This window comes from Poecile atricapillus, chromosome 2 (genome assembly GCF_030490865.1).
Source record: "Poecile atricapillus isolate bPoeAtr1 chromosome 2, bPoeAtr1.hap1, whole genome shotgun sequence".
Classification (NCBI taxonomy): domain Eukaryota; kingdom Metazoa; phylum Chordata; class Aves; order Passeriformes; family Paridae; genus Poecile; species Poecile atricapillus.
This window is the reverse complement of record NC_081250.1, coordinates 15,945,865-15,972,465: the sequence shown is the minus strand read 5'-3', so window position 1 is coordinate 15,972,465 and position 26,601 is coordinate 15,945,865. Positions and strand designations below refer to the sequence as shown.

General features: G+C 37.8%; 1 protein-coding gene across 4 annotated transcripts in view; it reads left to right on the top strand.

Annotated features, from left to right (window-relative positions):
- Window positions 1-59: 59 nt before the first annotated feature.
- The window catches only part of WAC (WW domain containing adaptor with coiled-coil), a 57,441-nt gene continuing 30,899 nt past the window's right edge, over window positions 60-26,601 (top strand). The window contains exons 1-7 of one of the 4 annotated variants that reach the window (XM_058830353.1): window positions 60-559; window positions 684-720; window positions 2,090-2,285; window positions 20,228-20,334; window positions 21,109-21,224; window positions 21,780-21,892; window positions 23,305-23,613. In XM_058830353.1, the coding sequence (XP_058686336.1) occupies window positions 519-559; window positions 684-720; window positions 2,090-2,285; window positions 20,228-20,334; window positions 21,109-21,224; window positions 21,780-21,892; window positions 23,305-23,613 (919 nt within the window). In that variant the 5' untranslated portion in view covers window positions 60-518. The remainder of the gene's footprint in view (window positions 560-683; window positions 721-2,089; window positions 2,286-20,227; window positions 20,335-21,108; window positions 21,225-21,779; window positions 21,893-23,304; window positions 23,614-26,601) is intronic. The other 3 variants (XM_058830352.1, XM_058830355.1, XM_058830354.1) reach the window with 3 other exon arrangements.

Here is a 26,601-nt window from a genome sequence, read left to right as displayed (position 1 = left end):
GCGTTACGGAAGGAGACGATGTTTGCCGAAGGGAGGGACTGAAGGGCGTCGTGCTCGGCGGAGGTAGCCGATGTTTGCCGAAGGGAGGGACTGAGGGGCGTCGGGCTCGGCGGAGGCAGCCGATGTTTACCGAAGGCAGAGTCGCCCGAGAGCAAAGGGGACAGAGGGGACGGAGCGCGTCGGAAAGAGCCGGAAAGAGCCGACGTTGACCGAGCGCGGCGTCGCCCGAGTTCCCCGGATGTAGTTGGAGCGGCGGCGGCGGGCGCGGCGGGGGGAGGCGGTGGCCGAGTCGGTGCTCCCGGTGTGTCTCAGCGCGCGCGGGGCCGAGCTGCCGGCGTCTCCCCTCTCGAGGCGATGGGCCCGTGAGCGCCGCTCCAGCCGAGCTGCCCGAGCCGCCCCCTTCCCCCGCCCCTGCCCCCGGAGCGCTGCCGCCCCCGCCTCCCCCCTCGGCGCCTGTGGCCCGGCCGCGGCCGTGCCCTCCTGGTCCCCTCACCCTCACACACACAGGCCGGGCATTGATGGTAATGTATGCGAGGAAACAGCAGAGACTCAGTGATGGGTAAATTCACCCCCCCGGCCCCGCGGGGCCGCCCCCCCCTCCCTCCGCCATGTTCGGCCCGGCCGCGGGGCCGGTAACGGGCGCTCGCTAACGCCTCTCTCTCTTTCTCTCGCTCTCTCCTCAGCTGTCACGACCGCAGGGGGGACTCGCAGCCCTACCAGGTACCGCCGAGCCGGGAGGAGGAGCAGGGGAGGCGGGGGGGTGCTACTCCAGCGGAGGCTCCGGCGGCCGCCGCAGGCCGCGGTGCCGCGGCCGCCCCGGTCGGGCCCCTGGCGGCGCTCTGGGCCCGGGGCCGCGGGGCGGAGGAGCGGCGGCGGCCCTGGCGCAGGGAACGGGGCCCCGGTGCTCGGCCGAGGCCTACAGAGCCGGGGCGAGCAGGAGAGGCCTAGTGCGACCCGTGCGGGTCTCGGGCCTGGGAGTCGGGTAGGGTGCGAGGGGCGGGAGAGGGAGCCGGGATCACCTACGGTGGAGTGGAGACCCAGGAGACATGAATGTTTTTCTTCTAAAAACAAAAGGAGTCTTGTTCTTCCATTCCCTTCTTAAAGTCCTTTTTTCTCCCCAAAACTGGTGCTGCGGGCTGTAACCCGAGCAGGGCACGGGTTTAGACCCTGACCAACTTGGGGTTGCAAGCGAGGCTTAATTTCTGCAGTTACCAGTTGCTAGGCATGTTCAGAAACTATCAGATCCTTGAATTACTGACAGTAGTCTCAGTTTCTGTAAGGTGGGTACTGCACTTCTTTGCTATGTCTACTGGAAAAACCCAGTTGTTGAGGCTTGAGTCTGTGGAAAGCTGTATGTTGTGATATTGCTCTTTGTAGACTGTGAATTGAACTGTTTTACTGCATTTTGGTGTATTTGAATTACTAAAGTGCAGTATGGCAGTCAAAGGCAGCTGTCAGTGACAGTTCACATAAATATAAACACTTGCCATTCAGGAGTTAACACTGCAAAACCAAGCAGGTCAAACTGAGGCAGAGCATGTTAATTTTGGTAAAGACTTCAGAATTAATTATTGCATTACATGTTTTGCCCCCCTAGAATTATTTTTTTTAATTACATCTGTTACAGGGATATTAGTACTGAAAAAATCATCACAGAAGTTCAAGATAATGGTGAAACCAAATGGTCTTGACTAGAGTATGGAGAACATATTCAAAGTTTACACTGGTTCAGTGTAACTTTGTTTTCCTAAGAACAAGTGGAGATTAGTTCTTCTCCCAAAAGTGTGGAAGAACTGTGGCCCACTTACTGCTGAAAGTGTGTCCATCAGTGAAAAGATAGAGAAATGAAGTTCTTTTTAACAGCAGGTGTTGCATTGGATATAATAGTAGGAGAAAGTGGTTTGAGTTCTAATTACAGAACTTGTTGCTTTAATGTAGGTAATTAAAACTAGGAAGACTAATGCTGATTTTTTTTTAAATAGGAAATGAAAATTAATTTACTTTTAAAAGTACATTTGAAAGAAAAGAAAAAGAAATGCCAACATTTCATGTCTAATGTGAATGCTTATTTTCTTGTGATCTGTTACAGGCTCTTAAGTACTCATCCAAGAGTCACCCCAGTGGTGGTGATCACCGTCATGACAAGATGCGAGACACCACAGATCCTTCACCACCAAATAAAATGTTGCGGCGCTCTGACAGCCCTGAAAACAAATACGGTGACAACACAGGGCACAGTAAAGCAAAAAGTGTGCATACTCACAGAGTTAGAGAGAGGGATGGTGGTGAGTTATCTTTAATAAATTTTTACTTAAGCGATCATTAATTTCTCGCTAAAACTAGCCATTACTACTCAGGTGATGTCTTACACTAAATGTGTCTTGTACTCAGCTAGGGTGACTGCAGTGAACACAAAACGGGAATTTAATTGGAAGCAATCATTGAGGCATTGTAACACCTGTTAATTTTCTGGTTTTTATAGGTATGGCAGGTTTTTTTTTTAGCCCCAAAGATTAAATAACCCCTTTTTTATTATTTTAACTAGTATATCTCATTTATTTGGACATACTGCAATGTTTGATAGCATGAAATAGTTTTCTGGATTTTTCATTAGCAGTAAATATTGGCTGTTTTGGATCCTTTTTAATAACTTTGTGTATTGTGGTGCTGTACTGTGTAGGTACATGCTCCATAGACTAAGCTCCATCAGAAATGAAAAAAGCTTCTTTGTATTAAGCTGCTATGTAGAACTCTTAATAGATGATCAAAGGTAGTACGTATTAGAGCCTTTCTTGACAGGAGCTTTAAGAAGTGTGTTCACAGTCAAGTCAGCCTCCTGTGTTTTTACAGGTTTGTAAGCACTAGTAATAGCACCAGTATTTTTTAACTGATCTTATTTTGTAGTCCTGCTTCCTAGGAAAAGAGTAGAATTTTCCAGGTAATAAACAGTGTTAGGTAATAAACAACAAGGGTCAAGAAAATTGCTGTTACTGTCTAAATTTGGAAAAGTTCTTTTGTTTTGTTAATTGGTCTTTGTGTCAAGGTACACGGTGAAGCATTCAGGTGGAGAATTTGGAGCTTTAAATCAGTGCTTCTTTGTTTTATATAAAACAAAAAAATTCTGATATACATACACATTTAGTGCTGCACTATTCTTATTTAGAGTAAAATAGAGGAAGTATCTTTCAAGTACTTTTTTAGGAAATGCTAGTTCCACACCACAAATGTGTTCATGGTATCCAATTGTTCTTATAAATCCTATTTGTTTTTCCTTATTTGACTTAATGCTGAGGCTCTGTAGACCACTGTTAATGTCGTAGAAGTGTGTAGATGGATTATAAAAACATGCTTCTTTTGTTAATACAGTGATTTTCATTGTATCTGATAATAATTGAAGTGTAGTAATCTCAGAATTAAATGCACATACAATGCCCATATGCTGCTATTCTGTGCTACTTTTCAGGATACAGAGGTGTCCTCTTTTATTTCCTGTTCAGCTGTCCAAAGATATTAGTCCCACATACTCTTGCAATTCTATTTAGTTTTGCTACAGTCAGTAATGTTTTCTGCTTGAACAGAGCTGCATTTAGTGGAATCATGCATATACGAAAACATCTGGAGGATGAGGCTCTGTGGGGAGTGCATTTGCTTATTTGTTGTTTGGAGGTGTTGTATGATAGGAAAGACATTCAGAACTTCTTACAGGGTCCAGCTGGATTTAATAGCTGGGTAATGGTCTGAAGCATGTATGCATGCAGTCAGGATGAAGGAAAATGAATTTGTAGTTTTGTAAATTAAAGGAACCACCATCCCACTGTACCTTCACTGTACCTACTTGTTAAGACAGTGGAAAGTTTCATTTATTCTGATCTGAAAGCAGGTGTTTTCACACCATGTGTTAACAGACTGGAAGAAGGAAGTAGTCTTACTTCTTCTCAGGCAAATTACTGATTTTAAAAGTTTAAAACTTGAACATTTGTACTGTTTAATGTAAATAACAGATTTTTTTTGCATGTCATTAGTAAGGTTAGTTTGGCTGCTGTTTCACCTTTGTAAAATACATTCAAAACAACCAAAATTATGTTAAATCCTATATGTAGTAAACCAAAACTGAGCACATGTGTGTAGAAGGATGTCAGTTTGTCCCTGATGTACTGAATATTTCTGTCAGTATGAATTGGAGGTAGGTGTTAAAATACAGGTGAAATGCTGTAGGGTAGTGGACATTTGCATATTGCTAATATGAAAAAGACATAATAAAATAATTTACCACTTTCTCTGTCCGTTGAATTACACTGAAGGTCTGCTATTGCTGTACTATTCCCTTAGTTTTGCAATTAGAGACATAACAGTGGAAAAAAGAAAAACATTAAAGAAGTGCTAACATTTTTCATCTAAGCCTTTATATGACCGAAGAGTATTAATTGGCTTTGATACTACTATAATAGCCTGTCTTCTTTTCTTTTTGCATTCTTCATAGAGGAGGAAAGAGGTTGAGTGATTTTTATTTTTTTTTTTGTAATTGCTCTGCATTATTTTAAAATTGGTGCTGCTCGATTTGAAACTACTACAGGTATTACTGCCTTCCTGTGATTTATCTGAACTGAACAAAGCAAATCTCATTGAAACATCTCTAGTATTTATTTTCCTAAACTGAGTTGAAGTCCCAAACAAACAATCTCTTCTTCTCTCATACTTTAGAAAACAAAATAGGACAAAAACTCACAGTATTACTACTGGACATAAAGCTGATTTAACCTGATTTCTTCCTCTCAACTCAATGTTTAGAAAGAGCTCCCAAACATCTCTTAGTAATTTTAGCTCTGAAGAGAAACAGGAAGATTCAGTGGTGTAGCATGCTGATTCAGTCATGACTAGTTCATGTTTTTGTGGTAAATGCGGAATGTAATTTAAATGTCATTTCAAGATTTAAGTGTACAAGAGCAGGAATTGATTGAAAATTAGTTAGTCAAAAATGGTAGAACCACCTCCTGTTAATATCCTTAGTATGTATATAAAGGCATTTTTTTGTAACAGCTTATTTTTGTAATATGCATTGCAGAATCTTCTGTAGAATTGTAATCCATGGTGAGAAATTCAATTAAGGTTTTAAAATGTGTTATGGGTAAGCCTTCCATACTGATACAGTGCAAACAAAGCATTTTTCAAAGTTGCTTACTGCATGGTTTCTGTGGAAAGAGACTGTGTACAGAGACAGTCGTTCTCTGGAGAGAGACTTCCAAGTTTATCTTGGACTAAACATGATGGAGTAATTGCAAGTTTTTGTCACATCCCTGGTTTCCTAAGAGCACTTGTACATCCAACATATCAAAAACCTGCCTTTAACTTTGTTCCTGCTTTCAGGTCCCTGTGCATGGGGGCATTGTCTCTGTACACAAGTGTTTAAAACATAATGAACAGCTTCCCCCCCTCAGTGCATCTCTTATTTATAGGTCAGCTGCTATAGGCAAGTGTGGGGTTTGAAGAGATTAGGGGGTCTTATGAGACCAGCTCAAGTGTGAAGTTTCTTAACAGTAACAAATAGGGACTTAAAGCCAGCATTGTTTATGGGGAATAGAGCTATGAAGGACCTTGTAGTTGTGGAAAAATGTTTCCATTGAATAAAAAGGGAAATACAAAGATTTGAGGGCTCTCAGACTTGAGGATGGAAAGCTGTTGTAGGTCTTTTAAAATACGTGAATGATGAGATACTGGTGTACAGAAAAGAAAAAAGAGGCCAGATTAGTAGGGTGGCTTTGGGAATAATGAAAGGGAGATATATAGATAAAAATATATACAATTTAAGAGTAAAAATACCAGATGCAACCCTTGTTAAAAAAAGGGCAAAGGGTATTTCCACTTACCTGTATGGAGCAGAATGACCCTCTAAGATACACAGTAGAATTTTATGCAGAAAAGGTTAGTTCAGTGAAGTCACCTGTATTTGCTAAGAAAATATGGTGTGTTTCACTGCATTTATGTTTAAGGGACTTTGAAACTTCACTTCATGCCATGATCTTGCTGAATTGCTTAAAATAACTACTGGAGAGTGTAAATGTACATAGCATGAAATATTCTGCTGAATTGTGTGCAGTGGAGACTCTTTTAATGAAATTTGATTATAACTAGTGATATCTAAATTCCAAAGTATAATTGAAGCTTTGTGACTGTTTCTTTTGCATGCAAGTTGGTCTTTTTTTAATTGGCAATTAAGAACATTTGTCAGTGGGCACTGTTACTGACTAATACAGCTCTAAGATTAACACCTTCTATTTGAGGCTGAATTAAATATTTTAAATTAAGTTCCTATTTTTATCAAAGTGCTGGTGGGAGTTTCTGTGATTCTTTGTTGGCTTCCTTTGTTTCCACTGGTTTCTGAAGGAATTCAGGGTCCTCATAGCAAAAGGATAGCAAACAGACCTAAACAGAGAACTGTATTGGGTTCCTGTGTTGGCAGCCCTGGCAGTAGAAGGAAACTGCTGGTAAAATTAGTGTGATCATTGGCCAGTGAAACAAACAATGAACAGGGTGTTAGGGCAGCTACAAGAGAATGGAAGATGCTCGAGCAATGGGCCTTGTAAAGTGGAAATTGCAGGGTAGGTGGAAATAGGCAAGTCTGAGAGTGATGGAACATAGTGAAGGTTTCAGGAAGAAGCTGTAGTAGATTCTATCTATGTAGTTACTATTAACTGCTGTTAATGTTAAAGTAATTATCCATTACTATGAAAACTATTTCTTCACTATAACTATATGGTCAAAGCTGAGATGAGAGAAGTCTGATCACAGAGGAGAGTCGTCTCTCCATGAAACATGCTTTGTATACTCCCCCAACAGCCAAGTGTAGATTTAGTGATTCACTACACTGTTCCTTGAATGTTGGCTGTTTGGATGGCTTTAAAGGAGGTAGGGGTTGGTGGCTGGTTTGTTTTCTAAGAAAACAGAATTGCTTCCAGGATCATTCACCTTTTAGAAGCTTTTATTTGGATTAAAAAAAAGGAAAACTAAGTTTCTGTTTTCTGATATTTATAAAAGCTTTCTTTTAAGTGTTACTAGTTCTACTGCCTTCAGCTAGGGTTTTAATTTTAAGTTTGCTTTCAAGTTTAGAACTTTCAGATAGAAAATAGCTTTCCATTTACTCAGTGGATTTGACCATATTTCTGGGGAGAGTTTTTGCAGGATCAGTTGTATAACCATTTTTTTGTGTTACTCTGTTCTGAGGATCTCTAGTAGAAAAGAAATTGAAAAGTATGCGCTCATAGAATCACAGTAAAAGATATGACTTCAGTTTGTACTTTTTAAATTTAGAGGTTTAGAATGTTAATATTGAAAGTTGGTTTTGAAAAGTACCTGCAAAGCTTACTTTTAACTAGCACAGAATGGAAGATAAAACCCCCTAATTTTATATTGATGATGTTAGGTAAGAATTGTGATACTAATATGATGGTATTAAATGCTAAATCTTTATTCATGTAGGTGGATGGAGTCCTCTGTTTCTCTTAATGAAGTTCACGTGTCTGGTGTAGGTTGCTGAAGTAAAGATGTATTAGTGAGAGACCTGATCTGAAATGGAGGCTGCATCAAATGTTAATAAGTAGTGCTGTTTTTTTGTAACCTGTTGATGCAGCTGCTTCCCAAACTCTGTTGCTATTAGGACTTTGACACTGGCAATTTTAACTTACTGTTTTTACATTCTTTTATATGTGAGAGTATAGAATTCAGATCTGTAAATAGGTCCTCTGAAGGTTTCAATTTATAGCTGTTCTGTTTAAGCAAATACACATCTTAGTTTTAAGAATTCATTGGATTGTAAATGTGGTATGCTCAAGTCAGTCTGCCTGCTAGATCTGGTAAACTTTTATACATAAGCATATTTTGTTTTAGAAAAGAAAATAACTGAGAATATACAAGCTTTGTTGAATTTGGTTGTTTTTGGTGTGTAAGCTAAGCAGAAGGGAATGATTCTTACTTAGCATCATGCTTTACATTCTGCTACTTGCCTCTGACTTTACAGAAATTGAATATAAGTTTTAGTTTACTAAAACTTGTACTTTTGGGTTGCTTTTCTGAAGATGAAAAGAAGTGATGGAAACTATTAGTTTCTGGTGAGCAGCCTGCTACTAGGCCATAGTCAAGATAGCAGACTGTAGATTATGTAGCATTTTGCTCTGCATTCCCCAATGGCCCCCAATTGGAATTATTCCTTAGCCACATTTAGGGACATGGCTGCTTTCTAAGAGAAACACTGTTTATTCACAGTTTACATTTGTTTTCCTGGCCATTTCTACCTATTCAGTGTAAGGTGTCCAGTAAGCCAAGTATCACTGAAGCTGTATAGAACTTGGAAGAGAATGCTCTGCCTCTGTTTTGGGTGAGAGGGGAGCTGCTGTGGGTATAACTTTACTGTGAATGACAGTAATTTAATGGCACCTAACTTGAAATAGTAACTGCATTTGTTTAAAAAGTCAGGCTTTTATGCAATTTCATGGGCATTTTCAGGGAAAAACCTCTTGCTGTACAGAGAGATCATTCCCTATGTCGCTCTTCAGTAGGGATTGTTTACCTTTTCTCCCTACTTTCAAGCTTGTGAAGTGAGATGAGTGTTCTAAGGCACAAATTGTACTTGTCTGCTAACTGAAAGTAGACTGATGGAATAGAATACTGTTCAAGAATAATCACAGTGGGTCAGGTTAGAAGGGGCCACAGTGGGTCTGGTCCAAACTCCCTCCTCAAGCAGGTTCATCCCAGAACGCATGGCACAGCGTTGTGTCCAGATGGTTCTTGAATCTCTCCAGTGAGGAAGACTCCTCAACCGCCCTGGGCAGCCTGCTCCAGTGCTTGGTCATTCATGCAAGTAAAGAAATTCTTCCTCATATTCAGGTGGAACTTCCTGTGCCACAGCTTGTGCTTATGGTTTCTTGACTTGTTGTTTGGCACTGCTGAGAAGTGCCTGGATCTATCCTCTGACACTCTCCATTCAGATACTTGTTGACAGTCATGAGGGTCCCCCTCGGTATGTCCAGTTGGAAAATCTGTCCTTCTCTTGAAAAGGGAGATACGTTTTTGAGCAGATGACTGACAAGAGATTTCACTCATTACCAGATGTGTTAAGAGATGTCTGTTAAGCTTTCATGGCCTGGATTTACCTTTTCATGCATGCAGCAATGTTACATTGTGTTTGAAATTAATGAAAAATGAGGCCTAGAGACCTATGATTAGGCCCTGTAGTACTTTGGACTAATCATCTGCTCCTTAATGTGACTGTTATTGCAATGGAGAGTTGCAAAGGAGCAGTCTGTCGAAGTTAAATGAAATTTTTTCTGTTACGATGTTAAAACATAACTTGTTTTGTTTTTACAGTAGAGGTATGATAAAAAATGCGAATACCCTCCTTTTGTCATCACCCAAAAAAAGAGATGTAAAACAGTTTTCAGGTGCTTCATGACAAGGAAAAGGCAGCCAGAATTATGAACAATGAGATAAATGGGCTAAATCCTTGTGTCTGGGGGGCAGCAGAAATCTTCAAAATGTCTTCTTTTGGTCTAAACTTTTATCATTACTTTCTGATACCTGCCAGTATAATTTCTGTGACCTGCTATATATATCAGGCTTTCTGAAAATATTTTTATTCAACAGATTTACCGTTCCATCCCAGCTACACAGATTAGTTCCTCTGAGATGGTTTATCAGATTTCTTAAATATTGTGCTTTTTTATGTCCTCCAAAGCAGCAGTCTTCCTCAGTGTTTTTCTGGGCTTTTTACTGAGTTTGTCAGCACAGCAGAGTTCTCAATTACCCACGTCTGTCAGTAGCAAAAGCAGGGAAAGGAAATTATGGTCTTTCCCGCTCATCTCATTTTTGTTTCAAACATGTTTCCACTCCTAAATGTGGAAAAAACACAAAGAATTTTTATTTATTAATGTATACAGTAAGTAATGCACATTTGTGCATAAATGCCACAATATAAGTTAGGTAATGTGCTCTACCTATTTTTTTTCTGCTATGTTTATTTCACATAATTATGTTCTTCTGGATGCTGGTGTGTTCATGCCAGCTGTGCCCCTTGAATAACATAGGGAGGAGTTTAGATCTCATCTAGTTAAGTCGTTTGAGTAGATTCCTCATTCAGACACCTGCTGCTGACAGATTAAGACAGACTTCATTTTAAGAACTGTTCATTTGAAAGAATTCTATTTCTGCTTGTTTTAATACAAGAAATAATATGATCTTCTTCAAATTCAAGTAGTATAAAGTTCACCTCATACTGGCTAGACACTGCCGATAATAATGATTGCAGTTTTTGTATAGTTCTTTTGAGAGTGCTTACTTAACTAGAGAAATAAAATGAGACATTTAGGCAATCAAACAATTGTAAAATAGATTTTGTGATCGTAAACATAACTACAGCTTTTGTGGAGAGGCTTATTTTTCTCTAGTAAGGTAGTTTCAGGAAAGACCAGTTGAATTTAGTGTATGTATTTAAGAATTACTTAATGGGAAGAGGGATGAATTGTCTTGTCACCTATTGTGCTTTAGATGCTTGAAAGCCGTGTTGCACAATGCCTTTGTTAAGCTGAGCTAAGCTTTGTTAAGAGCTGGGCCAGCCTGAAATAAAGCTGTGAATCCCTTTTTTTTTTTAACCACAGCACTATATATATTAATTCTTGGGTCAATCATTGCTTGCCATCTTCGCTTCCTCCCAGAGCTGTGGGCCGGCAGTCCTTTATTAGAGAAGAACTTCCATGTGACAGAAAGTAATAAAGTAATTTGACTTTTTTTTTTTTTTTTGTTAGTATTAGTAGCATCTCTTCTTTTCAAAAACAATTCCCAGTTAAAATTTAAATAAGCATGAAATTAAAATTATGCTTGTTGCATATCTATACTGTAATAAATACACATGTTGCATAGTATGTCCAGAACTGAAAATATATTTTGTCTAAACCAAATAATTTCTCAAGTTATATAAAAGTTTACTTACCAATTGCTGGTTTTAATACTAAATATTTTCAAGTTAGGTTGCTCATTTGTGGTGAAGAAATAACATGACCAGGAAAATTAGAATAATCTTTCTGAAAACAGAAATATCCCAGAATTCTTTATAGGCAGATCAGTCAATATCTAAAGTTCAGGTGAAATAATGCTTTCTCTGTTTTACTGAGACATGGACATTGCTGTAGTCTTAAAAGGAAGTTCTCTTCAAATAGCAAATATTAGTAGCACTCAAGGAATGATCTGGTATGGAAATGGAGGTTGTTCTGTTGTGTTTGATGTATCTTAAGATACAAATTTGAGATGATCTGACTTACTATTTTTAAGACACTTTTAAGAAGGAAGATATACGGTACCTTTGTTTTCTTGCCTTATTTTAGTGTGGTTAGACATTGATTCTGCCACAGCTTTCTGATTAAGGATATAAGTGTGTTAAATGTGTGACTAACCTTTTTGCAAGATTGCAGTAATGTTTTATAACACAGGCTCCCTTTTTTCTAGTACTTCTACAACACCATGTACTTGTTCATTTGCTGATTCTGCATGCTCAGTTGGGATGAAGGAAACTTAAGATGGGATGAAGTGCAAAGGCATTTGTTGTTGCATGGCACTACCTTTGTGCATAAAAAGTCGTAGCTACTCCTTCCTTATCTAAGCTTAGTAATGGAAACATTCAATGCAAGTTAATTTGGAAGATTGCATTTACAAGGTCTTCTGTTTAAACTTATTTGTCCTCAAGAAGCTATCCTCAAAACATCAAAAGAAATATGAGAGTTGCTAAACAATCTGGCCTTGTTCTTAATTAGCCTTATTTTTGCTCAGTGGATTTTGTTAGGGATATTAGGTTGTCCTATCTTATTGTTTGGAACTTCTGAGTGGGAGTGCTAATTAGGTGCTGTGGATACACAGAAATAGGGGAAATAATTTGAGAGCTGTGTTTGTTAACTGCTTTTTTTCTCCTTTGTAACCAGAAATTGTTTTGCATGACCCCTGATTTTAATCAAACTACAGTATGTGATGACTGGGTTATGGTGTATCAGTCTTTCACAGTCTTACTCTGCTGTTTGTAATTTAAAAACACTTAAATACACAGTTTTTAGAAAGTATCTGCATTTGAGCCACTCCCATCTGAGGTGTGTGTTGATAAACATCAGTGGTTCTTCCAGTATTTTATGTTCTTTGAGAAGCTCTTTGAATGAAAAGCAAAATTTATGATTTTGCCCCCTCCCCCTCTTGCAGTGTTAAAGGAATTGTTTTATCATTTCAATATCCCTTGAGTCTTATTTTCATGAAGCATCTGAGTATGTGCCTGTTGCCTTAGATGACTAATATATTTTTTTAGAAATGTCTTGAGTTCTCTAGTTGTTCTCGGATTTTGAGAGGGAAAAACTTCTAAATTTGGAGTTATCTACTGACAATTAATGTGAATCAGAAATAGATTCAGTCTTCTGTTTACTCGTAGTTGATCAGTTTTGTGGAAGTGTTGTTGCTGGAAGTAGGAGTGTGTTGTGGTGCTGTTAGACTTCCATCACTGGGTTTGAGTCTCTCGGTGCTGTGTTACAGTGTGTTCATGGGAGGCTCATTTAGGTCTCATGGTGTGTTGCTGAGGAGGGCTTGGAAGGAGGAGATTCAGTCCATTGTCTATTTGCTGTGCTGATCCATGTGGAGTTCAGATAACGTGTTTTTTTAGTTTGTGGTAAGGATTCTGCTTGTCAGTTTAACACATCTGGTTTTGCATGTCATAATAATTGAAAAGTCTCTGTATGAAGCTGTTATTTGAGGTTGGAAGAACCTTTCTTGAGCAGTCTCTGACACCGTATTAGAGATGTAAATGTTTTATGAGCCGCAGTCCAGAATGAAGGCAGAGTTTGGTTTATTCTCATCCTGCCTCCTTTCTTACAGGGCAGTGTCCCACACCTTATACACATGTGGTAATGTTAATTAGTGTTGCAAGCTTAAAAATACTTTAAACTGTCATTTGTGATGTTGAACAAGGATTTTGTTTTTTTATTAAACACACTGAAATCTTCTGGTGTCATGTGCCAGGAAGTTAGGAGTATGGCTTTGTGTTGCTGAAATTAATGGTACTTACTCGCATTTTCTATGGATGAAAATGCTTAAGCTGCTTTTTTCAAGTTGATTGATCTCAAATGAAGTATGTGTCTTAGATCTTCAGCAGTTTTGAGGATGTTGTATTGTTGCAGTTGAGGATGTAGCATTGTTTTATTTTATTAGGTGACCTAAACCTAAAGTTCCCTATAGGGAGGAAATGTCAAATGTTAATTTCAAGAATTTGTCTACCCATAATTTTTAATTTCACAAAAACCCATTTTGTGGATTATAATTTGTTTAATCTAGTTTAGTAATCTTTGAGTCTTACCAGAAATGTCTAGTAGCTGGTTGGAATTTACCTTAGTTACTGAGAAACAGGCAAATTATTTCAAATGATACTGTTTACCCCACTTCAGTGTAAAGAATAAACATCTTTATGGGTGATGATAAAATTATTTGTCTCGTCTTCGTTTATTGTTATTTCAGTAGTTAAGATATCAAGGAAACTGAAAATATACTGATTTTCTCTGAAGAAAAAAATGGTAGGAATTCTGTCTGGAGTGTGCTGAAAATCCGTTTTTCATCCCATCCCTTAGGCTTTTTTCAGCTGTATGATTTTGTGACATTTGAGTACTGGATCATACAGGAACCCACTGCATTCAGTGAACCTTGTTAGTGAACCTGATAATTTTCAAAGTTGTGTCTTAAGTTGGAAAGTGACTTCTCATTGCTACTGGCAGATGGACTAAGGGGAGAAAGAAAACAACCCCAAAATTATTTAATTATTAAGCTGTAGCTGTACCAAGGAAAGGAGCAAATGAGGGGATGGTTGGTCAAAAATAAGTTTATCTGCTCTGTCTGAGAGAACCCAAGCTGTGTTACTCATTTAGGCTTAAGTACAACCCAAGGAAAACAGCTGCTGGCATAGTGAATCCCTGAATTGTTATTTGAAAACTCAGCGTTTTAATTTAGTTTGAGGCATTTTATTACCTTTTGCTTTCCTCTTTGGTGGGCAGGAATAAGTTGGTGTTCTTTCAAGAGCAGTTTGGTCTATTTGTCCTAAAATTAAGCTTCAATTTCTGAAATAAATTGAGTATAACTAATGAAAAATAAAAAAGCAGGAAAGAGCAAAATAAAATGTACTGTACATTATGCAATGTGTAAGATTTAGCTTTATCTTTTTCATTTTAATAATCAGTTATGCCTATGCTTTTGCTGAGTATTGCATTAGTAAAATGAGTCCTTGGCTTTCATTAGTTTACTGCTCCTCACTTTTCCTTCTCAAGGTGTCACTTTTGTACTACCATTTTAGAAGAAAAATTCTATTAATTTTAATAATTAGTCTATGAATAAAACTATATGTTTACAGTATCATTTTCATCCACTATTGGTCATTTGTGCCACTCCATGTATGTATGACCCCTAGTCAGTTTATAGCAGTGTTTTTGGCTGATGTCTGTGAAATTCTGTGTGAATGGGAACGTGGAGAAAAATATTGCTTTACATTGGAATGATTACCCTGTGAATTGGATATTGCAAAACAGTACAGACTTTGCTGTCCTAGATTGGTAGTGTGGCAGGAGAGAAGGGTAGGGAATGAAATAACACTTTGTAAGTTTTTTTGCTCAAAGGAGCTACTTGTTGACTGGTATAAACATTTATTTGGGGGGACATAATGAGTATGTAGTAGGGTAGTACAGTGATCAGGCTAGATTTTTTTTTTTTTTTTTTTTATTGGCAGAGCATTGTGCATTCAACTTAGTAGGTTATGAATTTCTGGAAAATGTTACTGCACAGTTGGTGTATTCTCTGAGGCCACTGCAAGTTTGTATGCTTCTGGTTGTATGTGGAAGGCAGCCATGTTTATTTCAATACACCAGGCCACATAAAAATGCAGTAAAGAAAAATTATTTTGTCTTACTACTTTTACATTTGGCAAATCAAAATGACCATGATAGTCTGTTCTGTTACTGCTGGCATGTTGGGTGTTGTGTTCCTATTGTGTTACTTTATTTCCTCCCATATGCAGTACTTTAGAAAGTGTTCTGCACAAAGATTTGCACTGAAATAACAAAGCCAGTTGAAATACACTTACACATTTTAATTTAGGCTTATACTAGATAAATTTCTATCATTTTTACTATTTGAAGAAGTCTTCTTAGTTATCCCCATATAATATCGCCACCATAACTGATGTTAAGTTTTCTCTGTTAGCAACTAATTTGTATCTGTCACTTGGTAGTATTTGTTCTTTTGAGGAAGTTCAGATTCTGATATTGTCTGTAGTTTAATGAATCTGTTTGCATGTTAGCTGAGAGGTGGAGCATGGAGTAATAGAAAGTATGAACATAGTTGTCACAAATGTAATGACTTTCCTTGCTTTTCTGCTGCCCAGTGTTTCTTTCCACATCCCTAGTATGTGGGCGCAGAAATGGTGACTCTCCTAAAGCCCTTCCTGAATCCCAGTTCCTTCTGAAGGGACTGAAGGAGCACTTGAGTTCCAACTGGTGAGCACTTGTAAACTTCTTTATTTTATATATACGCTGACACTTTTTAGTATGGACAAAATGAGAGTTAGCATATTAACAAGGTATTTTTGGTGGCTAAAAAGAAAGCATAAATGCTCTATCAGTGGTGAACTGTGTAAAGTTAACTGTTGTGTGCTGCAGCAGTGCATATATTGCAGCTTTAACATCTCTGTTCCAACTTGTGCATTTCAGTTGGAGATTTTGTGGTTTTGGTACTGTACAACGTTATGAATGAAAACCAGTAAATTAGGCTAAGATGCTTGGATGCCAGAGGATGGTGGGGAGGAATGCACAGTCATGTATTAGGTTTTTGTAATCAAGTGGCAAGAAAATTTATTTCAGGTAGTTTCAGGTGGTGTTTTGGTTGTCAGTATAGGTGTACAAGTTTTGGAAAGGAAGGAGTTTTGGTTTGGTCTTGAAAGATGTCAGGGGAGAAGGGTGGGAAACCAGGCGCTTTATTACAGCAATCTGATCCTTAGCTAACTCAAAATTTGAACTTTTTATACTTTCAGAATTGAAGTGATGTTAATGAAGATGCTAATTAAATGTGATAATTGCTAGAGAAAGTAGACAGTATTGCAAAATGGAGTATTCTTATTTCAGCCTATGTTAAATCTGTTTTTCAAGTCCAGCATAGTTTTGAGTCCTTCTTGCAGCTCAAAATGTCTTGGATTCAGCAGTTAGGATATGGAAACAACTTACAAAAGCATTAAAATGAATCCTTGTGTAACAGAATCTCAAATCTGTAGTAGGCATTAAGTGAATTTTGAATGGGTTCTCAGACCCTTGCTCTTTGTGCTTTCTGGGGATTTTCATGCATTAGTAAGGAAAATGTGATTTTTGTTGGAAAGACTAGGACATAGCTGTGATGTTTTAGCCTTGACTCTGACCTGCCCTGTGACTTGTTCATCACTAGGGAAAACTTGCTCACACAGTTGCACCAGTACAGTTTTATATAATTGTAGCCCTTGTTGGCCATCTTCCAGTTAGGAGTACCTCTTTCCAGCTTTAACTGCTTTCAAAATAATGAGTAAACTGAGGAAACTCACTGTGATAGTGCAGTAAACATTTCCATGGGGAATTCTGAAACTGAATTGAGGTATTTATAACACAATATGAATTTCTTTATGGTGCACTAAAGATATATAATAGCAATTGCTAATTCTGAAAATGTGATAATAAGGAGTGCAAAACCAAGTTTCTCTTCCCTGAAGAAAGTGTAGCTAGTAAGGAAGGTCTTAACTGTAAGGAGAAATGGTGAGAAGCGCCATGAGGAGCTGTCTCAAGGGACGGACAGTAGTATGCTCTGTACCTTATCAGGCCTGTTTCTGGGGTATGGACTGGTCTTGGCAATCCTGTTCTCATGATCTGCTTTGCCAGGCATGCAGCTGGGAGGCAGAGCTGGTGGCAAGTCACAGCCACCTTAAAATGGCTCGGGGGTAGGCTTTGCTAATTACCATTCAAGTGAGGGGAACCCACTTGTTTTTAGAGGTAGACATCTGCTTATGGGTTGCTTTCTGGCCGTTTAAACATCTTCAACAACTTTCCCAGAGAACTTGAGCTGGCACTGCTTGCGTGGCTGGGTTGCCAGATTCCTAGATGACTGTTGTGCATGGATTTAACCACCTACTAAAACACTGCTGCCTCAGTATAAAAAGATAATTTGGTAATATTGTTGTCATGTTTACATACAGTGTTTAAGCTCTTAACTTGTTTGAAGTGCCTAAAATTCTTGTTCTCCAAAGTATCATCTGCTTTGGTCTTGTAAGCTTTCCAACAGCAAAAAACAGTTCAGCAGTCCTTTTCTATGCTCATTCCTGAAGTTTGGGTACAGATCCAAACATAAAGTGATATTATGTCTAAAACAGAATGGAGGTATGGGTGGTGAACCCACACCTGTAATTACCCTGTGTAGCTGTCCCATGCACTGTCAGTATGTATTTATGGCCGGCTCTGTAAATGCTGGCATCGTTGCTTGTCCTGGTGACCTGAGGCATTGCTGGAGCAGCCACGATCAGTTTTTATGCAGCTGAGGCCAGCTCAGGTAGAACAGGATTCCTGATGGATGGAGTGTGTGGGTGGACAGTCTGGGAAGACAGCAGCTCATAGAGGCCCAGGGTCCCCTTCTGAAGAAACTGCTGCATAGTAGGTGTTCTCCTATCAGGGCCAGCTGGAGGTGGGTGTGACTTGCTGCAGCTGCTTCCATACTCCTGCAGGGTGCTTAGTGACTCAGTACTGGGGCTGGGCATGCTGTGAAATGGGGGCATGCTGCTGAGCTGATAATGTGGGGTTTGAAAGTCTGCGCAGTGAATTTGAGGGGTTTGTTTATGGGTTGGATAGAATTTGCTTTCTGATACTTTATTTATATAATAGCCATGTCGTTGGCTCTTTCTCATGTTTGGAAAATGCCTGTTAGATTAGATTCATGGTGGTGGTGTATTTAGGCCACTATTCAAAAACCACCATGTACATTTTGAGCATGCTGAACAAAATGTAGTGATACTGCATCCATGGTACAGGATTACAGTAAATTAAATGCATTGGTGCTTTCTGATGTTTTGAAGGGACTGTTTAAACAAAGCCATCTGGTAAATTTTCATCTCATTTTTTTTTCTTGAAAAAGGGAGGTGATTTTACCTCATAGCAGAAATGAATTAAAATATGTCTGTGTTTAACAACCTATAAAAATACATTAAGAAATTGTAATGATTTTTATCCTAGTAGAAGGACATAGTAAATAAAGACTGAAAGAATGGTGAATACAAAAAATAATAAACAGCTATTTCATTGCATAATTGATGTCTAAAAAAATTGATACTGTTGGTGTAACTGGGGAGTACAGCCTTGTAATTATGATATGTTGCTTATGTCTAGGGGAATCAAATGCATCTATAAATGTTTTTTTGTTGTTGTTAGACATGCCTATCACAACTGTGTGATGGCTTTAAGGATTGCTTTGACAAGCCTAACTTACCCCCATGCTAAGTCATTCTGCCTGGCTCTGAGCATGCAAGATACTTAAGGTGTAGGATTATGGTCTAGAAAGACTGTATTTGAGTATGAGACTTACTCTGTTTCCCTTATTTTTTTCCCCTTATCCCTTTACAGAGAATAACGTACAGTTTTAGCCAGCATAGTGTAGGGAAAGGTTTTGAGGTAGTGCTGGTTCAGGTTGCACTAATTCACGTGTGTGCAAATTGACCTTTAACCTTTGTAGAGTACTAAACAGTTTGGTGGTGGTGTACCTCTTTGCTTTTGTGCTGGGCTGTTTTTCTAACCTGCAGGGTTAAAGGTGGGGAGAAAATGTTTGAAATAGTAATTTTGTCGCTGCTTGTGTAGTTAGAAGGTTCAGAAGACAGAATTTGCATTAAAATGGCTCTCATTTTGCACCATACTGGGTCATTTAGTCATGTTCTCTGTGTGTAGCTCTTGGAAGACTTTGAAACTATTACTTGATTATTTTATTAATCCATTCACACCTACCTATCAGTCCTTTACTGTTCTTTGCTGTAAATGCCCATAAGATAAACGTAATGTAATGGAAATGCCCATAAGATAAAGTCTTTGCCATTTTCAAATATTTAGGTTCCTGTATAGCTTGGGAAGCTAGTGGTACTTCATGTAGTACCCCTGGGTATTGAGATATTTCTCAGTAGGGAAAGGAAAAATAAAAGCTGGGAGAGTGTTTCATTTGCAACATCTAGGTTTTACTCTGAAATGTGTAAGAAAGTTATTTTTCTTAGTTTGGTGTGATTTCTGTGAAAATTTTAAAAAATTCCCATCAAGAAAAATGGAAGAGTTTTTACTTGCTTAGACATTTTAGAGAAATGGGGGGCCTTAAGAGCAGGAAATTTAGAAGAAGATTGCAGAGTGGAATAAGTGTTCTTGTTTAATTTTAGATGGAACTTGTGACTTCAGCTTAGACACAAATACAGATCTAAAAGATGTTGAGAATTATCTCCTTTCTTGTTTCAGCTGTTCAGGTGTTTTCACATTGAGGAAAACCAAGTTGCCATGTAGAGTAGTTGGTAGGGAAGCCAGAAGCGGATGGTGGTTCGTGGCTTGCTTTTGGTGTTCTAGATGTCAGTATCTTTATTGCAAAGACTGAGGTGCAAGAAAATTTAGTCTGCTTAGTATACATAAATAGAAATAGTTACCTAGAACTAATAACAAGTAGTCTCAAAAGAAAACAGCAGTTTTAAGCAAACAGCATTGCTTCAGTAAACTTAAAACCTGATTTTATGCATCTAACCATGTAGGCTGTTGATAAGCCTATTTAAATTTTCTAATCTAATGTTGAGGAAAAATATCTGTTAATTTCTGCATCTGCATCTAACATTCGGCATGTTAGGACACTTAAAAGCATGAAAATTATAAAGGCTATTTGTTTGCTAGTAATGGAATAAAGTTTGAGAGTTAGACCAGTGAAGGGACATACTACATTACTCTTAATTTTAAAACAATGTTAATTTTATGCTTTTTTAAAAAGAAACGTGTGTGGTCTCTTAAAATACTTCTGCATCTGAACTATGCTGTGATCCAAGTTTTGGACAACTTGCCTTCTCCCCTTCCCTCTTCTTTCCCCTTCCACCTCTTTAGAATGCAGATGGTTGATTTCTTTGAAAGCATACATGGTGAATAGTCTCTCTCTTTTCTTTCAGGGACCAGTTACTCTCCACAAGAAAATTCACACAACCACAGTGCTCTTCATAGTTCAAATTCACATTCTTCTAATCCCAGCAATAATCCGAGCAAAACTTCTGATGCAGTGAGTATTTGTGATTGATTTTCATCTGTGTGTTGCCCTGTTCATACTCACCATATTTTCATAATTTTGCCTAAGACACGCAGCATGTACATTGTGCTTGAGTTTTCCAACATCAGTCTTTGTTTTATAAACACTCTGTAAACCCAACTTGCAGTTGTCATGTTTAAAATTATTCTAATTGGGCATCATTAGGGCTTTGAGTTACCGGTCAATAATTTTAAAATACTTGAATATTTAAATGACATAGATACAGAAGTATTTTCCATGAACTTTGTGGTAAATCTAGAGTAGACAGTATGATTTTACTTATTTGAAATACATTACATATTGTGAATTTTAGTCACTCCGGTATCAGAGTTTTAGTATTTAAGAGTGGTGTTCGTAAAAAATTGCCCAAAATCAAAATTGGTAAATTGGTGATCAGTAGAAAAATTTTGGAAGATGATAATTTTGAGGGTGTTGTAAGGTGAAGGAAACTAATATTATCAGTGTTGACCTTATTGTATCCCACTAAATGTACTATTAGATTTTGTTACAGCATTTGATTGGAATAAATCAAAGAAAACTATTGCAGAATTCAACAGGAGGATAACTGGTCATGTGTTCAAGCTGTCAGTGAAACAGGCATTTAGAAGTGGTGGAAAGTAATGATATGGGTACATAAAAGGGTGTCATGTAGTTTTAAAAACAGTGAACAGTGAAATTTATTTTAATAATTAAAACTACTCTAAAGTAGTGTTTCGTACAATACTGTACAACATTTGTATTTTAAAGGCTTATGATTCTGCGGATGATTGGTCTGAACACATCAGCTCTTCAGGCAAAAAATATTACTACAACTGCCGAACAGAAGTTTCACAATGGGAAAAACCAAAAGAGTGGCTGGAAAGGTATATATTTTTATTTGTTTTAATTGTATAAAAACCAAATATTCTTTAACACATTTCAGAGCAGTTGAACTTATCTAATAGATTACTGCTATAAAAGATTGTGTTCTAAGTCTGCTGTGTTCCTACCATTACCATGACCTCTGGCACCTCTTTCAACCCTTGACAATCCGGAGCCTGAGAGAGGAGTATGGTTGGTTTGTGTGGGGGTGATTTTATTGGGTGGTGTTGTTGCAGGGGGGAGGTGATTGTTGGTTGGTTTGGTTTGGTTTTTGTTTTGGTTGGGGTTTTGTTTTGGTTTTTTTGCTGAGTGTTGTTTTTCGTGTTTCATTTTGGGGTGGGGTTTTTTGTTGGGTTTTTTTTTTGACAAGATTAGTGAGCTGAACTGGTGTATTGTGGGCTTCAGCAAGCACAGATATAAGGAAGCAGTGGCTGGAGTTTGCTAACCCCGCCTGTAGCAGCAAGCTCTTAACAGTTTAATGCATCTCATGAAACTTATGGAAGCTGTTTAATTAGATAATGTAAGTTCTTACCTAACTTTTGTTTTCTTTTCTTCAGAGAGCAGAGACAAAAAGAAGCAAGCAAAATGTCAGTTAACAGTTTTCCAAAAGATAGGGATTACAGAAGAGAGGTGATGCAGGCGACAGCTGCCAGTGGGTTTGCCAGTGGAAGTATGTGGATTTTTTATAGTACTATATTCTTGCCTTGTTTGCATTTCTGTTTTCTTTTCCAAACTTCAAAAATTTTTTAAAAATCCCTTTTCTTAGCTCTTTTTCTCACTTTTTCATATACAAAAGTGAAAGTGGATAGCACAATTAACTCTCCCAAGTGTTGTTTCTTTAAATAACTTTCCTAGGGCAACACTTGCTTCATGATGCTCCTCCTTCTTGTGGCTTTTACTGTCGAGTTTAATTATCTTCATGGTTAGTTACTTAAACAACTTGCATAATCTGTAGTTTAGTTGGACTGTCATGATCATTGAGACCTGCTAATGTCATATTCTGACCTTAAAGCTTTCACAACTAAAAATAATAACTTAATTCAATGGATTTTGATATCAGGGTTTTTAGAGACTTGTGTATGTTATTGAGAGCATATTTTAACCTCACCAGTGGTCTCAGCAAAATCTTTCCTGGACTATAAATTTCTGTAACTTGGAGATTTTTGTCCTGATACCTAGCTTTAATCTTTATCAATTTTCTTCTGGAAAATAGTTGTACTGTGAGATTCTGTCTGCCTGCTGATGCAGTTTGGGTAAATTTGTAGCGTGGTTCTCATGGTGATTTAAAAGTAGGATTATTCTTCACCCATGCTCTTTGGATTTGACGAGGTAGAGATGTATAAAGGGGTATTTTTTGTGTACGCTGGAACTTAGTGCATATTCTAAAGTATACTGGATGCTGCAAAAAGATAGCAGCATGCATAATGCAGTGAGCAATTGTTTTGTGACAGGTGAAAATGTAAGAATCTATAAAAATAATTACTCTGTGTTTACTTGGTATGTTCAGTGTCTAGCATATTTTAACATCTGTGATCATGTGACCAGTGCAGATTAGTCATTAATTTAATATATATAAATGTCTTGAATTAACTGTAAGTAAGTTTGTTGTAGTAATACTCAAGTGACATGAAGAGGAATTGTTTGAAGGCTAGAATGTGAAACTATGAAATTATACTTGATATTCAGGGTTTTTGATGAACAAAAGGAAAAGGGCACAAATTATTTCTTCACACTTAATACAAGATGGAAATAATAGATCTTGATTTAGATCTTTTTAGGAGACTTCAAAAGTTAACTTGACTGTAACACTCGTTATAAAGCAGCCTTTCATCAAAACACAGTGCTTAACCGGAACTTTAAATCAAGCAAAGGTCAGAGAAAATGCATTTTGTCAGTGAGTAGAATTAAATTTTGCCTTTTTTGACGCTGATCTACTTGAGGCTTTTTTTAATCATAAGACGTTCAATCAGCTCTAGTTGTTGGTGTGCAGCTGTGTTAATCAGTCACTGCAATCTTAGACTTGTTTCTAATTTAATCTTTTTTTTCTTATTGCAACGTTACTTGGGGAATCCTGAAAAAAAGTGGAAGACAAGCATTCCAGTGACACCAGCAGTATGCTCCCACAGAATATTTTATCTCAAACAAGCAGGCACAATGACAGAGACTACAGACTGCCAAGAGCAGAGACTCACAGTAGTTCTACTCCAGTACAGCATCCCATCAAACCAGTGGTTCATCCAACTGCTACCCCAAGCACTGTTCCTCCTAGTCCGTTTTCTCTACAATCGGATCACCAGCCAAAGAAATCCTTTGATGCTAATGGAGCATCTACTTTATCAAAACTGTCTACATCCACATCTTCCATCCCTGCACAGAAAACAGAGAGAAAAGGTATGTCTCATGAAATTTCCTCTAGTATACAAGATGATGCATTGCATTACATTGCTTGTTTGAAGTATGTGAGTACTAGAATTTAAAGACTTTTTTTCCTGTTTGATTGTATGTGCTTACAACCTGATTACTGTTTTGATGTGTTTACTTTCCCTTCAACCCCATTTGCTATATCTTCTACAACTTCAAATTGACACTGTGATATTTACTATTTACTGGCTTATTCTGCAGATTAACATTTCAAATGATGATTTGAAATATGTATTTTTGTAGGACATATTTTAATTCTTGTCTTCTCTCTTGTTGTTTTGCATTTTTGCCATTTATTTGAGTTATACAGTTACACTATTTGAAAGTCATTTTGGACCATTATGTTTTATGAACTTCTGTTACTGTTTAGAATGCCAGTGTCAAATCTTTCAATCAACACAAGCACAATTCTTACAGAAAGCGAGAGTTTTCTACATGTTTGTAAGAGCTAATCTGTTTTGATCTGTATCTTGAGAAATACCAGATCTTCAGTTCTGAATCTGCTGATAGTATGTGTTTCTGTTACCTGGTAATACCTGTTGGATACAGTTAGAGTCAATTGAAAATCAGGACTTCACTGTGCATTGTTTGTGACCTTTCAGACATTGGTCTTTTAGTTAAGACTTACTTCATTATTAGGGATGAAGAGCTCAAGAAACCTGTGAGGATGAGATGTGTTTCATTAATGATAGCGTGTTACTCTAGTGTAGCTGAATTTTAGAGAGTGGTATTGTGTAAGAAAATTCCATTTTGAGGGCTTTGGGAGGGAGAAGAGTAATTTTTTGATAATCATGTGTTTTGGTTTAAAATATTGCATAATTAATATGTAATTGAATTCTTTCTTGAAGGACGGCTTGTTGCCCTTTCCGTACTTGCAAGTTGGCCTAGTTAAATAGTTTCAATAAGAAGACCAAAACAGACTCTGGCCTGACACTGGTTTTGTACTCTGTGTTTGTTTTTAAGTCTTCTACTTTTGTTCGTTTAAGAGTTCCAACTTCTACACAGACTTAAGAACAGCCGGCCATCCAAAATATTCAAACAATAGCATACACTGACAAATACTGTAAGACAATTGTGCATGTAAAGAAATTTTTTTAATGTTTTTTTCTTGACATTTTGTGCAATTTTTCGATATCCTGGGTTATAAATACTGACTATAAACTACAGAGGAACAGGTTATTTTCAGTGAGCATTTTCCTATTCAACACAGTAAAGCATGAAGTAAGGTGTTCTAGTTCAGACATGGTTCTTGTACAGAGTGCAACAGTTACCTGCTTCAGTTAAGCCTCTATTTTCTGATCACAGTTTGATGCATTTGTACGCATTACAGTGCAAAACATCCATGTAAAGGAAGTGTTCCTTCCTTTAGTGTTTCTACTCCATTTCCATTTCTATATTTAAAATACACTTAAAACCCCTCTTATTATTATTCTATTCTGACATGTTCTTGGTTCCTGTTTGGTGTGTGACCAGATTTTCATACGTATTCTTTGGTTGCTTTACTGCACGTCTTTATTAATTAACAGCTGACTCTTACAGCAATTGAGGGTACCTCCATTCTGACAACTGCTACAGATGTTGGCAGAGTTCTGGTACTTCATACATACAACATTAATTTGAGAACATTACAGCATGGTATAATATTGAAAATAATCACACAGGGCAGTCTTGATACTGTAAATCTTACTTTAGAATCCATATTACCATGGATGGTTTCATATTAAAAAAATCACTGAATCTCTGTATTCTTAGATAGGTGTTTCTTTAATATTATATGGGTTAAATCAATAGATTCTCTGTAATAATTATGCCTCATTGATCTATTTCTTAGGAATTGATTGTGAGCAAATATTGTACTTACCAAGCTTCAGAAAAGAGTGGATTACAGAAAGTTAGTAGATAGTTAAAGATCTAGAATAGGTGAATGTTTGGCTTGAAATTCTCACTCTAGAAAATGTGACTTTTTACATGTTGCTTTGCCTCTTGTACAGAAACAGAAGACATTCAGTGCACGTGCTGTCATGATAAAAGGTCATCAAAGAGTACATTCAGCTGACTTTTCTTTTTCTGGGGAATGTCGATCTGTCTTTTTAAGGAAATTAAACCAGTAAATTTTCTGTAGCATTTTGCATATTTGAATTTTTGAAAAGGCAAGAAGCAATGCTTTGGATGATTTACTGTTACTCATTCTCTCAGAGTGACTGTGAACCTGCAATACTAGAAGTATGCAGTTTATGGAGTATTTTTTGTAGGTGTTGCACACAGTAATTGTCCTGAGACACTTGGTTCAAACACTCTTCTAAAAGCGTCTTTGAAGAACTGAAAAATAGTTTGAGAGGTTTATGTTTACAGTAGTAAAGCAATAGCCTTTGAGCTGCTTTTTCTGTTCACTGACTGCCATCCCTCTCTCTTACTAAAAAGAGGTAAAACTGGATTTTTTTGCGTATTAAAATAGGTTGGTCCAAATGACTGAATATGTGCAGTAGTCCTTCCTTAAATGAATTCTTGCTTCTTGTGAATGTGTTTCTGGCTGCCTTATGCCAGCATATATGTACCACTGTTTTAATAGTTCTGATTTCAGTGTATATTTTTTTAAGCAGTAATAGTTTTGAACAGCAGAACAACAGAAAAACACAAAACCCAACAACAATGCTTTTTTCAGCTCAATCTCTTTTGCTGCAGGGGTATGTTGTAGTCCCACAAGGAGATTGAATAAAATCCCTGGCTGAACTATAGCTCAGCTGTTAGCAGTAGTCCTCTGCCCTCAATGGCTGGCAGTAGTGGAGAGTTCCTGGGGAACTATTTGACCTCTACCCTTTGGTTTGAATGTTCCAGTCAGAATCTGCTGCTTCTGTTTGTGCTCACTGTGAGTGCTTTATGCAGGTAAAGTGTGGGGTTGCTTTTCCTACTTTTTGGCTGCTTTATCTGTAGGGCACATCACATTTTCCTATTTCTAAT